General features: G+C 41.9%; 1 protein-coding gene across 2 annotated transcripts in view; it reads right to left on the bottom strand.

Annotated features, from left to right (window-relative positions):
* Smr (nuclear receptor corepressor smrter) overlaps positions 1–16,306 on the bottom strand; it is a 172,027-nt gene that overhangs the window by 1,115 nt on the left and 154,606 nt on the right. For both annotated transcript variants that reach the window (XM_089733833.1, XM_089733834.1), the window contains 16 exons: positions 15,391–15,548; positions 13,692–13,875; positions 12,714–12,915; positions 11,259–11,511; positions 10,723–11,055; positions 10,037–10,315; positions 9,040–9,357; positions 6,691–7,054; positions 5,371–5,488; positions 4,492–4,543; positions 4,092–4,171; positions 3,685–3,766; positions 3,005–3,102; positions 2,382–2,574; positions 1,087–1,280; positions 53–223 (listed from right to left, as the gene is read on the bottom strand). In XM_089733833.1, the coding sequence (XP_089589959.1) occupies positions 53–223; positions 1,087–1,280; positions 2,382–2,574; positions 3,005–3,102; positions 3,685–3,766; positions 4,092–4,171; positions 4,492–4,543; positions 5,371–5,488; positions 6,691–7,054; positions 9,040–9,357; positions 10,037–10,315; positions 10,723–11,055; positions 11,259–11,511; positions 12,714–12,915; positions 13,692–13,875; positions 15,391–15,548 (3,079 nt within the window). The remainder of the gene's footprint in view (positions 1–52; positions 224–1,086; positions 1,281–2,381; positions 2,575–3,004; positions 3,103–3,684; positions 3,767–4,091; positions 4,172–4,491; positions 4,544–5,370; positions 5,489–6,690; positions 7,055–9,039; positions 9,358–10,036; positions 10,316–10,722; positions 11,056–11,258; positions 11,512–12,713; positions 12,916–13,691; positions 13,876–15,390; positions 15,549–16,306) is intronic.

The raw sequence follows: 16,306 nt of genomic DNA, 5'->3' as shown, positions 1-16,306 counted from the left end.
GGTGTGGAACTTTGTCCCGGCATGTATTAAAAGCTCCGACTGCTTCACTTACCGGTTAGCATGATGATTAGTATGGTGGTTGTCTGGCGGCGAGACGGGCTCCAGGTAGGGCGCGTGGTTGGGGGGGTCCCGTCGCTTCCACTCGTCCACGGAGCTGGACACGCTGAGGTGGGAGCTCACGCTCGGGCTGTACCCCTCGGAGCTGGACACCGTCGGGAACCGACTACTCGGGGAACGAAATTATCTCGAATGTAATTGTCAGGCAAAGAATAAATAGGCAAGTGATTTTACTGGTGGTAGGACCTCTTGTGAGTCCGCACGGGTAGGTACCACCGCCCTGCCTATTTCTGCAGTGAAGCAGTAATGCGTTTCAGTATGAAGGGCGGGGCACCCGTTATAACTATACTGAGACCTTAGAACTCATATCTCAGGGTTTGTGGTATTTACATTTTAGATGTCTGTGGGCTTCAGTAACCACTTAATAAAAGGTGGACTGGGGGCTCGTCTACCTAATTAATCAATAAAAAATAATAATTTAAAAAAAACTAACAAAATACGCTTTTATAGAAAATCCAACTAAAAATAGTGTAAGAAAAAATTATTTTATTGTATTAAAAAGTTTGGGGTGCGTGGTATAAATAGTTATAAATATTTTATGAACAGATACGAGTAGAAGAGTTATTTTGATAATATCCTGAAAAGCTCTCCACGCTTTATTACAAGAAAATTATTTTTTCTTAAATATTTTTAATTAAAATTTATTTTCCATTTTTAGTTGTATTTCAAGTTTTTCAATTACTTTTTGTTCCCATTTTTTTAAAATATTGGATTGTCATCGGTATTTTATAAGTACCTATGCCAAATTTAGAGTTAATCCGACGTTTTGAAGGGGGTCAAAATCATGTTCAAAGATTCCGTTACAAACATACATACATACTAACATACATACGTCTGAAGCTAATAGATGCGTATTAAAAAAAACATAGTATATAGTTATTTAAAAAACTTTCCCTTTCAAATAGTTACTAAACGTTCTCACACGTTCAAAGTGCTCGGAAACAGTTGAATGCGCATGTCGGTACATACTTGTGTATGAGCGAGGAGGCGGGGCTGCAGTAGTCCCGCGTGATGATGTTGGAGGCGAGGTCGCCGAGCTTGAAGCTGGTCTTGTGAGCCGCCAGCTCCTCCCGCTCCCCTGCGCGCTCCCCCGCTCGCTCTCCCCCCCGCTCCAGCACGCGCTCCACGGGGGGCAGGGCGCCGTTGTCGCACTCACGTCCAGACTGTGGTAATAAAAATATTTTTTATTGATATTTTGACCGTATTCTACACTATATAAATATTTAAAAACTAGCGGCACGCTCTGGCTCCGTTCGGGTCTTTAACAAAAATTTCAACGACGTTGTTTTATTTTTTTAAATAAAAGAACACTTATTGCGGCATAACTATAATAGTTAGACATATGCTATCGCGACACTTTTTGTAAATAATAATGTGTTCTACAAAGTCGTAGTACATTATTTTATTCTATCATCAATAGTTTTCGCAGGGCACGCGATCTAAAGAATATTTTAGATATTTTTTTTACACCTTGGGTTACATTATTGGAGTTTTAGTAATAAGCCTATGTCACTCAGAAATAGTGTAGCTTCCAAACAATGAAAAAAAATTTCAAATCAGTTTAGTAGTTTCGGAGCCTATTCAATTGTATTGAACAAACAAACAAATCTTTTTTCTTTATTATATTAGTATAGATATAGATGAATTGCTCTTCGTTAGTCTCGCTAAAACTCTAGAACGGCTGGACCGATTTGGCTAATTTTGGTCTTGAATTAATTGTGGAAGTCCAGAGAAAGCTTAAAAGGTAAGATAAATATGGAAATGCTCGGAATTAAATGAAAATAACAATTTTGTTTTTCCTTTGATGTGTCCCGCGTCCGTCGGATTCCTTTTGTTTGTTTTAAGTTTATTTTATATAAAAGTTTGGGTTTTTTATTTATCGATTGAGGCACTACGAAGTCTGCCGGGTTAGCTAGTCTGATATAAAAATCTCGTATATAAGTAAATACGATATAAGACTTGATAGTATAACTTGATATAATTAAACTGGTGGTAGGACCTCTTGTGAGTCCACGCGGGTAGGTACCACCGCCCTGCCTATTTCTGCCGTGAAGCAGTAATGCGCTTCGGTTTGAAGGGTGGGGCAGCCGTAGTAACTATACTTGAGACCTTAGAACTTATATCTCAAGGTGGGTGATGCATTTACGTTCTAGATGTCCTTGGGGTCCAGTAACCACTTAACACCAGGTGGACTGTGAGCTCGTCGACCCATCTAAGCAATAAAAAAAAATACAATTTCCGGAATTATTCAAACCGGTATTTACCGGAAATCGCTGGTCGGAGCTCTGGTTGATTTGGTGCGTGATGATGGCGTCGATCAGGGAGGCTGCGGTGAGGGTCCCGGAGCGCTGGTCCCCCGCCGCCCCCGCGGCCCCGGCCACGCCCCCCGCCCCCGGGACGCCCGCCACCCCCGCCACCCCCGCCGACAACGAACCCGCTGACGATACTACCGCACGCCTGTAACAACGGAAACACGTCATTACGAATCCTCCCGATCCGTTAACGGTGCTTTTAGGTACCACAAACACCGGCCATCGTCCTTAGTAAATTAACCCATAGACACAGCCCACTGAGTTTCTCGCCGGATCTTCTCAGTGGGTCGCGTTTCCGATCCGCTGGTAGATTCTGCGAAGCACGGCTCTTGCTAGGATTCGTGTTAGCATCGTCGTCAGGTTTGAGCACCGTGAGCTCACCTACTAGTTAAGGCTACGCTGAAACAGCCTTGAGTGGCTATCAGCTTAGGTATGGAAAAAAGAAACAACATTTTTATTCAATTGTTTTAAATACACTCACAATTTTTTTTTACGACCAACGCCACTACCTTTCTTATCATTAACCAATGCGTATACACAAACACAGGTGCATTTTTTAAATCAATAATACGTACACGTCTTTCCTGTCGAGGTAGTGCGGTGTTTGCGCGCGGTGCTTGGCGGTGCTGTACGTGCCGGAGGTCACCAGCCGACTCTCTTGAGACGAAACGTTCTGTAATCATACATAATAACGTATTGTACATATACCTTTTTTATTTATTGCATTAATGTAATTGCAGTAATGCGTTTCGGTTTGAAGGGCGGGGCAGCCGTTGTAATTATATTGAGACCTTAGAACTTATATCTCAAGGTGGGTAGCGTATTTACGCTACAGATGTCTTTGGGCTCCGGTAACCGCTTAACACCAGGTGCGCTGTGAGCTCGTCCACCCATCTATGCCATAAAAAAATCAAAAAATATATACCGTCCATCAGGGTAACTTAAGCTTTCCGTTTAACATTAGCACACTTACTCACTTTTTACATATCTATTTTTAATTTCCAAACGGGATACATGTTACCATAGACTTTGAAATTTTTAATGAAGCGGGTTTATTATTGAACGAAGAAAGCGCGTTAAATTTTGATATCAATCAACAAAACTTTTCTTTCTTGAGGCTGATTGTGAAGTGGTAAGGAGGTGGTGACAAATGAAACATCGCTTTTATATTCATACTCAAAAAGGGGGCCGGGGGAGGGGGCGGGGGAGGGGGAGGGGGGCGGGGAGGGGGAGGGGGCGGGGGCCTGCGCTGTACCTGCGCGTGCGGCAGCAGGTGTCGCTCGTGCAGCAGCTGCGGGTGTGCGGGATGAGCCTCGTGCCTCTCCATCGCTCGGTCGCTGTAGACAAACAAAACTCTTTAGTTAATGACATTGACCACGTCATCTGAACTAACAAATTTGTTATTTGTTACTATACCGCGCGTAATTCGTTTCCAAATGATTCTTTATTATTTATTTAAGTCTATCGACCCTAATTATCATTTAATATCAGGTTGTAATTTTAATTTAATCACAATTATAATAAGTGCCAACCCTGCGAGGTAACTACCATCAAAGTCAAGAGCAGGTCTCCTGTATCTATGAATTGGGGTTGCCAATCACACATACAATGTCTTTTTGGACTTCTATTTAATTTTAATATACATATTTTTAAGGCACACACCTATCTCTCCTTTGTTGCATGGCCATCTGGATATCCCTCTCCATTGTATACTGTTGGTGCTTCGTTCTTCGGTCGATGACCTGCATGACAAATTAGAAATAGCTTTAATTTCCTTATGGCTTAACATTTCAATATACCTAATGGGTTTCAAAATTAGTTAATGTATTGTGCAACAATATTGTATTTCAATGTATTGTTTCATTAATATAATATTCAAACCCTACATTGATAATAAATTAATCTGCAAAGGACATGAACCACTCTCCATACATTGCACGGCCCACTAAACGAAGTTCAAGGACAGTAATGAAATTAAGTTTAAATAACAGACTATATTATTATATCCCTTTTATTATAAACAAATTCATATATCAAATCAACTAAAACAATTTGAACTGACCTGATATTGAGGCATCGTGTGGTATTTCTGAGACATTCCCAGTTCTCGTAATCTGAAATGCGAATGACTATTTGTTACATCAAGGTCAATGTTGGAAAATGCACAAAATTGAACTTTGACTTTTTTGTAACTGTAAATATGGTGAAGACTTCATGGTTATTAAGTGGCCCATAGAGATTAACCGTGAATCTCACCGGACCTCTTAAGGTATGATGTAGAAAGCCAACTCTAAGCAGACGGTGCCTTCATAGTAGATTTAGGTAGAATAGGCGATCCCGGGGCACCCAGTGTGGCGGATAGCCTATGACAACGCAAGATAATTGACAGATGCCTGAATCTCGCTTACGACATTTTCAAGATAAAGCGCATATATACAAGTTCCGAACAACAACATTCGGACCGTCGGTCTACCGAGCAATATCATCCGCTCGGTGGAAGATCTTCCTTTCGTCGTATATTCCCAAACCCAGTAATGTTACTCTAGATCAGAGGTTCCCAAACTTATTTTGTCTACCGCCCACTTTGAGAATAAATCATTTTTAGCGCCCCCATTTTTTAACCTACTTAAATACCACTATACTAAGAGCTCAGTCGATGTCTAAGAGCCCTCCTAGATAAAATTAAAAATCGCCTCCCAAGCCTCTACACAACCCTTTTTTTCTGGATCTCTTTCTTAAGATCCCCCCCCCCCCTAGGCCTGCAGCGCCTACAAGGGGGCGTTATCACCCACTTTGAGGTGGGCTGCTCTAGATCAATGCGCAGACTATTCTCGAAGCACGTCTCGTATTAACGCATATTATAACAACACCATTTTTTTCAAAAATAATATGAGACCCTATAGATACAGAGGCTTGTAGGTTATTATGTAGTATTGTATACCTGAGGTCGTGCGAGGAGTGGTGCTGGGTCTTGGTGTCGGGCTTGGGCTCGCCCCCCGGGACGGGCAGCGCAGTGGCCGCGGACGCTACGTTCACCAGCGACGTGAACGCCTCGTGCCCTGGAGGTACACGATCACATTACCAACTGTTTCAAGGTCACCCACTCGGAATGATAAACTTAGATGGAGTTTTTTTTAATCGTTTATTCTACTGATCCTGTTTTATTTACATGTAAATAATGATGCATTATTATAAAAGACTAGAGAGGTCCCGCAGTAGTCGAAATTTGACTATAATTAATTGGAATTGTAAGTTTGTACACTATTATGATTGTATTTTATACTTCTATAATTACAAATTTCGCAACTATAAAAAATATTAACAAAGACAAACAATATTTAATCTATTCTCAATTTGACAACAGACGTCAAGAACAAAAGTTTGACAATAAATAGTATGCATGCGTGTGTGCGTCAAATACATGGTATGTAGTGTGTGTAATGTTTTCTTTATTGATTTAATGTATCTTTTATGCATTATTTGAAAAAAATATTAGCATTGTGCACTTCTTCTCTATATTCTCTATAAGTGTGGAAAATTTCATACTCCTCCGTCCGCGCAATTTTCGTAAAAAGGGATACAAAGTTTTTGCTTCATGTATTAATATATAGATTATTCAATCAATAAAACCATACGTGTTTTTTTGGTTGGGTGAACATTAACGCTAAACGTGGACATGGATAATGCCAGAACACAATTAAACCAATTATCTAAAATTGAAATTATTCACAATTTGCTTGTGGACCGTTCTCACCAACCTCAATTCATATTGACTGAAGTTGACGCGAGTTTCCGCGTGCAGAGCAGAGTTCACAAGCAGATTAATGATTTAGATCAATTATTTTTTCCTACCTATTTTAATAGTAACCTCGAGGGGTTATTTCTAGGTTCATCAAACTAGTAGGTGAGCTCACGGAGCTCAAGCCGGAGTGTTGCTAACACTGACCCTAGCAAGAGCGGTGCTTTGCAGAATCTACCACCGGATCGGAAACGCGACCCACTGAGAAGATCCGGCGAGAAACTTAGTGGGCTGTGTCTGTGGGTTAATTTACTCGTCGAGCCCTTCGTCACAAGCGACGGTTTCGACGAGAACGGTGACTGGTGCTTGAGGTACCTAAAAGCACCGTGAATCGATCGGGAGGTTCCGTAATGACGTGTTTAGGGTGACGTCGACTGTTTACCATTCTGTCCACATGATCGGGTATGTTAAAGATTTAACTTAATGTGAGTCGAGTGACCCTGAGTGGCTGATGGATGATACCTGGCGGCGCGTGGTGAGGGTACAGCCCGTGGCCCGCGGAGTGACGCTGGATGACGGACACGGGCTCCCGCCGCGAGTAGTGCGGGGCGGCGTGTTGGGTAGGATGCTGGGTAGGATGCTGGGTAGGATGCTGGGCAGGATGCTGGGCAGGATGTTGGTTCGGATGCTGAGCTGGGTGCTGAGCCGGATGCTGGGTAGGATGTTGAGCAGGATGTTGCGTTTGGGCGGGATGCTGTGCGGGGTAGTCGCTGTCGGCCCGCTCCCGCCTGGCCCCGGCGTGCATCTGCTGGGAGGTGATGAAGTCCGCCATTATGATCGAGCGCTGCTCCAGCACGTGAGGGTTGCGGCCGTAGCTGCTGCCGGACTGCGGAAACGAAACATTTATTTTAATATATATTTCGGCGCAACATCACTATTTAGTTAACTAAAAATAGTTATAAATAACTGTTTCTTTAACGTTACAATTGTTTAAGACGGTATTCAAGAGAATTCATGACTAAACTACCCCCAATTTCTACTATAAATACGAGTGACTATTGTCCCAAAAAACATTCCGGCTCGAGCAGTCGAACGGAGCGGAGCTCTCGGTTGTTATTGCTGTACACTTGAAATGCAATAAATGGAATTCATTGAAAAATTAGTCTTAATCAATGTCACTACGGAAGACAATGATAATGATGAAGATAAATAATAAATGTATAATAAATATTTACTAACAATCACGCCACGTTAACTGGTCCCGTGATAAATTCGTAAAGAACTTGTGTTACAGGTACCAGATAACGGATATAAATGTAAGATTTTTATTATACACATACATATATTTAATATACATCCATAAGCCTGGAAAAGACATTTATATTTATCATACAAATATATTCTCTTGGCGGGACTCGAACCCGCGCCCACCTTCTGTAGTGACCATATTGTCACTTACTACAACACCAGACGGCCGTTAAATAGCATTAGTGACGGTGACGTCATCATTTTACAAATACCACGGAACCAGCCAATCCGTCATATATTTTAGGATTACTCAAACAAATAGCTACGCACATAATGCTCTAGTGCGTAGAACATATAATAATATAATATATAATACACTACATAATATATAATATAACGTATAATACACTAGGTCCGTAGAAACGTGTGTAACAACATCCCACCTCTCTTCATGTCTCCAGCACAGTGATTCTGAACCTTTTTTATGTTGCGGCACATATTTAACGATTTCAAAATTTGGCGGCACACAAAAAAAGAAATAAAAATTATTTACTTACTACCGAATCACATACATTTGCCAATTTTAACGAAAGAAAAGGTGCAGTAACTACTATGCAACACCTTGTGAATCCCAACTATCACTAAAACAACACGTTTTGTACGCAAAGAAGTGGCAAGTGTGCGCCGACTTGAGACATATTCCTATTGCTATGCACGCCGCTTCATCATAATTTGGCACTAAGACAAACCGCGTTGCAAAGCAAATAATAAAATAATTTATTTTTTTGTGGATTTAAATATATATTCATGTTAAAAATATTTTTCTTTTTAAATGATATAATTTAATAATATTAACATTATTATATATTTGCAAAATTTGGCGGCACACTTTTGAAATTTGGCGGCACACAAAAGTGCCGCCGCGGCACAGTGGTTGAGACAGAATGCTGTGACCTGCCAGAGTTCAAATCAAATCAAATCAAATAAATTTTATTCAACATAAATGAAGGTACATACTTGTTGAACGTCAAAAAGAACTACCGCCAACTCACAAAAACTAGCCTCCGTCCTGAGAAGAACTGGCAAGAAACTCAGCAGTCAAGTCCTTTTTTTTTTTTAATAATAAATGGACTTTATGGCGGGAACACGAGGAGTGAAGTTGTGTGACTTGTTTTGTTTTGTCTATTTAGTGTTTCTTCGGGTTTAAATGTGTAATAACGGTGGTTTATTAACTGTTTAGTATCTGTGGAAGTGCACAAATGTGGGAAAATGAAACAAAGCCGCTGGACGTAACTTCTCGGGATCCTCCAAAAAGTCCACTGAAAAAATCTTAGTAAATGACCACCATTTTACTGAGATTATATTTCATCCCATATCATCTCATTTCATTTCATCCCAGTTGATTAATGTCTCAAATTAATCATCTTCATTTCATTTCACTCCATAATATCATTTTTCATAAAAATATGAATATAAATTAAAATAAGACATGACTTAAAGGTCTCAGTTACCAGGTCATAAAATCCCTTAAAAAAATAATGTTATATTTAAACAAGTTCGGGTAACTGCTCAAAATCAGCTGACTCTGTCGTTAATTTAAGGTAATAGAACACCAGTACGTACCTGCGAGAACGAGGGCGACTGCGGCCGAGGCTGAGCTGCGTAGTAGGCGGCGCCGCCGGGGGTCCGCCTCTTGTAGTACTGGTCGAACTTCTTGTCGTGCAGGTGGTGCGGGTGGACGGGCGTGCCGGCCGTGATGGACCCGGCCTTGGGCTCGTATCTGGTCTCGACCGGCGTGCCCAGGGTGATGGACCCCTTGGGGTTGGTCACGTTCTTCAGGGCTCTGACGCTGGAGTTCGCGATGACCTTCTTAGTGCTGTATTGATTAGGAGATTCTCTTTCGCTTCTGTACTGAGCGTATTCGGAATTTCTGTACGCGTTCTGTTGAATTAAAACATGAAAATTTGATTTGTGTATTCAATTATATCGATAATCACTTATGGCTAGAGTTGTAGACAGCCACCGATCTATTATTACGAAGAATATACTGTAATTAATAATATTAGTAATAATAATAATAGGTAATATATTTCAAATATAGAAGATTAGTAATAATAATAAATTTTTAAAGTATTTTTTATATTTTTATTATGAGACAATAAAATACAAATCAAAGAACCGATAATGGATGAAATAAAATAAACACCAAAAGAAGAAACATATACTTTATGGAACACCATTTCTCTGTAGTATTAATAACCATGCTTTTTTAGTTTAGTCTTCAACACCGAGTCCTTACTACTCTATCGACGCTAGACTGACAATTATAAATATGTAAAGAAAAACATTTTTATGTAAAACTGTTGAATTTTTTTAGTAAAAAAAAAAAAAAGATTTTTTTGGATAGATTGACTGAACTGTCATTGAGAAAAAAATGAGTTCAGTTTTACATAATTCAATAAAACTGTTTAAAATAATTATTTAAAAAGGAGATTAAAAAGTCTTCAAATATTGTTTTCTTAGTATTTTACAGAAAACGCAATTTTATATCTTTTATTGTTGTCCAATCATTCTAGAATATTCCATATCACATTGTTGTCAAGACTAAAAGTAGACTTACCGTCTTAGCAGGCGTCGGGAAGGCGAGGTCCGACCTCCTGTCGGTCCTCTTGACGGTGAGGTCCAGCAGCGAGTCCGGGCGGGGCTCGATGAGCACCACCACGCCGTCCTTGTCCCCGGACACCGGCGTGATGGTGGCCGTGGGGCGCGGGGAGCGGGGCGACGGGCTGCCGTGCCCGCCGTGACCACCGTGACCACCGTGGCCGCCGTGACTGCTGTTCACCACCGTGAGGGTCGCCAGGCTATCGTTGCTCGATCTGTTCGGCGTCGATGACGGGGTCTACCGAACGAAGGCACGGATGAGACAAGATACCAATAAAGTTTAGTACATACACCAATTTTCTGTAATTACTCCAAGAAAAAAAAAACTACACAAGAATTCATATCGTCGCCGTCAAACCAAAATCTGCTATGTGCAAAAACTTTATTTTGAATTAACGAGTAAAAACAGTTTCGTAAATTTTTTTAGATGAGGGTGAATTTTAAAGAACTATATCAAATGAAAGCTATAGATAAATATTAAAGCTATAGACACATAACAGTTTTTTTTATACTGTAGATAGGGCTGTGAACTATACGAAAAGGTCAAATCGTAAAACTCTCACAAAGTGCACATAACAGATTTTGGTTTGACAACGACGATACCTACGTCGAAAAATATATACTAATATTTAAAAACAAGCTCACCTTAAGATGATGAGATTTAATGGGCGGAGGCTGCGATTCCCTCGTGAGACTGAACTCTATGATGTTGAGCACGACGTCCCTGACGGTCTGCGGGGCGGCGCCCGTGGACCGCAGCGCGCTGCCCGTGCTGCTGAGCACGCCGGGCCCGCTCACCGGCGTGAGCACAGTCGAGCCGCCAGCCGTGGTCAGCACGCTCGTGGCTATGGAGGTGATGGGCGAGGTGGTCACGTTGCCCGTGGTGGGGGGGGCGGTCGGCGTGAGGGGGCTCGCCGTGGACGTGCTGGAGGAGGGCGTGGAGCACGCCGGCGTCGACACCGATGCTGAAGGTAAGGCCTGTAGATATAAACTCCCTTTAATCAACTACAGTAAATTGGGATGAATAGGGACTAGAGTTAGAATAGGAACAAATCTGAGACGGTATCTTCTCGAACAATTCGCAATTCAACATATTCGAGAGGATAAGTTAGTTTTATGTTTGTATAGTTATCATGGCTGGTTCGGTATCGGGTTCGCTGCAAGGATCGAGAGGTGGTGACCTTGGCGGAGGGCGCGTCGTTCTCCTCGTCCGCGGTCTCGGTGGCGGAGGAGTCGTACTCGTCCTTGCGGGGGCGGCGCGGGGCGGCGGCGTCGGTGCGGGGCGCGGGCGCGGGCGGCAGGGCGGCGCAGGGGGCGGGCGCGGGGGGCGCGGCGCCCTCGGACTCGGAGGAGCCGCTCTCCTCGCTGGTGGACCGCGCGGCCGCGCTCGCGCTGTTGCGTGCGCTCACCACTGCGTCTAGTTGCAGCTTTTTTCTGTAACAATTAAACAGATTACTTTTAATGTCCCATTAAAAACGACCTAAATGAAAAGTACCCAAAAGTTCGTCGTGACCTAAAGGTTCGGTGCATTCGTGTTGAAGCGATGCACCTGTGTTCGAATCCCAGTCGGGTACCAATTTTTCTAATGACATACGTACTCAACAAATGTTCACGATCGACTTCCACGGTGAAGGAATAACATCGTGTAAAAAAAATCAAACCCGCAAAATTACATACATAATTTGCGTAATTCCTGGTGGTAGGACCTCTTGTGAGTCCGCGCGGGTAGGTACCACCACCCTGCCTATTTCTGCCGTGAAGCAGTAACGTATTTCGATTTGAAGGGTGGGGCAACCGTTGTAACTATACTGAGACCTTAGAACTTATATCTCAAGGTGGGTGGCGCATTTATGTTGTAGATGTCTAAGGGCTCCACTAACCACTTAACACCAGGTGGGCTGTGAGTTTCTCCACACATAAAAGCAATAAAAAATAAAAACTCTAACGTAATAAAAAAAAATTACTTTTATTTAAGAAAATTATTCCCCTAGTGAATATGCTACTCCATTGTGCAACAAAAGAGAGTAACAAAATAATTATATAAACAAATAAAGAAAACTGTTATCGTCTCTGAAGGCCCACCAACACTATTTTATAAAGTGACTTAGTCATTTCGGATTCCGGAAAGGCTAATACGTCATTTACAACTCTAACTTGTCGGAAATCTGTATATTTTGCAGCCCACTGACTTTCTCGCCGGATCTTCTCTGTGGGTCGCGTTTCCGATCCAGTGGTAGATTCTGGGAAGCACTGCTCTTGCTAGGGTTCGTGTTAGCATCACTCCGGTTTGAGCCCCGTAAGCTCACCTACTAGTTAAGGTTACGCTGAAACAGCCTCTCAAGGCTCTCAGCATAGGTAGGAAATAATTTTTTTTTTTTGCAAAGAATCGTCTCAAATCATCGTTCCGCGCTCACAATAATAATTTTGATATAAGTGATGTTTAGATTGGCCCCAAACGTTGGTCCGACCAGATCTCCGAGCAAACCAGCGGACCACTTAGCGCTGCACTACACCAGGCAACTGACCGGAACCGATGGAGGCTGGCAGTCGACAAGCTAAAACCGAATCACGATCCTCAGCAATGAGGGAGCTATGGGGAAGAAAGAAGAAAGATTGGTAAGATATGTCGCACGTACCTGTAGGTGAAGTAGTAAGCCTTGAGGGCGGCGGGCGTCCGTCCGCTGACGGCCGCGATCTGTTCCCAGGCGGTGCCGTGCTCGCGGAGCCACCCCCTGAACTCGTCCTCGGCCGGCTCGCAGCCCGGGCCCGCGCCCTCCAGCCGCCGCGTTATACGTTTCAGGCAAGACAAACAGCACTTGCTCAACTCGCTCGGGATCTCTGATAAATGAAAACCACAGAAACTCTGTAATCGTCGTGGCCTAAAGGATAAGACGTCCGGTGCATTCGTGTCGAGCGATGCAACGGACGTGGGTACAAATTTTCTAATGAAATACGTACTTAACAAATGTTCACGACTGACTTCTACGGTGAAGGAATAACGTCATTTGCGTAATTAGTGGTGATAGGACGTCGTGTGAGTCCGCGCGGGTGGGTACCACCACCCTGCCTATTTTAGCCGTGAAACAGTAATGCGTTTCGGTTTGAAGGGTGGGGCAGCCGTTGTAACTATACTGAGACCTTAGAACTTATATCTCAAGATTGGTGGCGGCATTTATGTTTGTAGATATCTATGGGCTCCAGTAACCACTTAACACCAGGTGGGCTGTGAGCTCGTCCATTCATCTAAGCAATAAAAAAATCATAGATTTCGCAAAGACAAATAATATTAAAGACTAACAATATTAATCTATTCTCAATTTGACCCACAGACTTTAACAATAAACAAAAGTTTGACAATAAACTAAGAGTATATTTATACTTGTGTGTTGTGTCAAATACTATAGTATTTGTGTATAATTTAAAAAAAAATTAGCTTTCTGAACTTTACTATATTCTCTATAAGTACAAGAAATTTCATACTCCTCCGTCCGCGCAATTTTCGTAAAAAGGGATACAAAGTTTTTGCTTCACGTATTAATATATAGATTGAAGTTTAATAGAATCAACGGTTTATTCATGTATTTAATTGAGTATCCGTCAGCATGAATACTCACGGAATTCCTCCATGAGTGGTCGTTTGAGTTCAATGGCGAGGTCGTGCCACCGCGGCGGCAGGTGGCGCAGCCGTTTCGCTCTGACGCGCGGTCCGGGACACGTGGGCACCGGACACCGCGTGTACCGCGACCTCACACAGCGACAGTGACACGCCTCACACACGCGAGATCCTACCGACTCCTCCTGATGACATGATGATAATTAAAGTTTAAAAAAAAGCACCACCTATATATAAAAAAACTCTCTTAATACAATGCTAATAACTAAACTTTTATTATTCATAATTTCTAACCACACTAACTCTAGGCCGCGACTTCGTCTGCGCGGTCGTGCAAATATGCAATGAAGTTTCCCGTGGCAATGAAATGAATGTTTTCAAGTTAAAAGGTATTTTAAGTTATTCTCCCGACAAAATACTATAACTTTTAAAAAATCACGTCAATCCGTTGCTTCGTTAACTTAAATATCGGAAAGCATAGCCGGACGAGTTAGACTAGCACTATAAAAAATTATGAAGTTTAATTAAATTTTGAAAAGTTAATGAGAAAAGCATCGACATCATTGATTTTATATATTTTTATTATTTATATAATGATATAGAGTATTTTAGAATGAATAAACAACAAAATACTTGATTGCGTTTTCTGTGATATAATAAGAAAACAACATTTAAAACCAATAATCTCTTAAAATTAATATTAAAAATTAATCAGTGGTATTCATAAGCTATACAAAACTGAACTCTCCTTTTACTGAATGACAGACTTCACTCCATCACACTAAATAACACTGAAGAAAAATCCTTTTTAAAAACTAAACAGTTTTAGGTAATAAAGGTTTTTCTTTACATTTATATTAGCAAAAATATCCTTTTTTCAGAGAGCTTTCAGAGCTATTCATTTTATCCTATTTCAACATATGCATTTTGAAGTCGTCGTGGCCTAAAGGATAAGACGTCCGGTGTCTTCGTATCTAGCGATGCAAAGGTGTTCGGATCACATAGGCGAATACCAATTTTTCTAATGAAATATGTACTTAAAAAATGTTCACGATTGATTTACACGATTGATTTCCACGGTTCCATCGTGTAACAAAAATCAAACCCGCTAAATCATAATTTGCGTAATTACTGGTGGTAGGACCTCTTGTGAGTCCGCACGGGTAGGTACCATCACCCTGCCCATTTCTGCCGTGAAGCAGTAACACATTTCGGTTTGAAGGCTGGGGCAGCCGTTGTAACTATACTGAGACCTTAGAACTTATATCTCAAGGTGGGTGGCGCATTTACGTTGTAGATGTCTATGGGACCCAGTAACCAGTTAACACCAGGTGGGCTCCAGTGTGAGCTCCTCCACACTAAGTAATAATAAATAAAAAACTGTGTGTGTGTGCAAGTCACACACGGTAGAAGTGAAACTTATAAATAAGATATAGATATAGATATACTGACTATCCCACTACACAATACCATAGATATGGACAATGTTTAGTAGACGATAGTGGGGATGCTACGAAGAGTCGCACAAAGAGGAGACAGAGAACGTCTAATGTGTTCTATCTCATTCTCTCGTCGGCTGGATCCTATACATTTATGTGTTTGTGTCTCTATGGACTTATTTTTTCGTTTCATCGAGTTTGAAATCACAACGACTCTAAAGAAGTTTCACTTCAAAAATGCAGCAGTTGATATTATTGTACCTTAAGTCCGTAGTGAGCAGCCCTTGACCTCGAGACGGTTCTGGTGGCTCCTGGCGCGCTGCAGACGGCGCAGTTCGACGAGGACGCGGTCACCGTCGTGGTGCTCGTGGTGGTGGAAGTCGTCGATGTAGAAGGTGTCCCTATCCTCTCTATAACCGCTGTGAACAAACGATATGGCTCTTAAGGAAATACAGGAAACGGCCGTCTGGTGTAGTGGTAAGTGACATGGTCACTACACAAGAGGGTTGCGGGTTCGAAAAATCTACTAAACGCGACCACGGGTTCGAAAAATCTACTAAACGCGACCACTATTAAAGACATTTCAAATTACGCTCATACATAAAAATCGTCACATCGTTTAGAAGCGCATGTGAATTCTTAAAACTCGTAACATTATTATAATATCCTGTTGTCGCTAATCTTTCTCCATCAAATTAAAGTCCTCAATCGTAATTAGACCAGACATATTCAGGAACACAGTACCTGTAAATCACAGCCGAAACCTATTCAATATTAACGCCACGTTGAGCCCCAATTTGAAAAGCAAAGCAGATTAGCGAGGTACGCGGGTTTAGCGAGTAAACTGTATACAGAATATCCATTATTAATGTGCGATAAACGTATTAACATATCCGCATCGCCAACGATAGTCATTGTCAATTTTTATTCTAACCTATTTGCTGGTAGCTTATAGGGCTAATCCAGCTACTCACGGACTGGTATGTGATCTCACGAGTTCAACCTGAGAGAGTTTGCTAAAACTGGCAAGAGCTGTGCTTCGCAGAATCTACCGCCGGATCGGAATCGCAACCCACTGAGAAGATTCGGCGAGAAAGAGAGCTTACTGGTGGTAGGACGTCTTGTGAGTTTACAAAAGTACCTCTCAACCCTGCCTACTTCTGCCGTGAAGCAGTAA

The sequence above is a fragment of the Bombyx mandarina genome, chromosome 16 (genome assembly GCF_030267445.1).
Source record: "Bombyx mandarina strain Sakado chromosome 16, ASM3026744v2".
Taxonomy (NCBI): domain Eukaryota; kingdom Metazoa; phylum Arthropoda; class Insecta; order Lepidoptera; family Bombycidae; genus Bombyx; species Bombyx mandarina.
The sequence above is the reverse complement of the archived record's forward strand: the minus strand, read 5'-3'. Positions and strand labels throughout refer to the sequence as shown.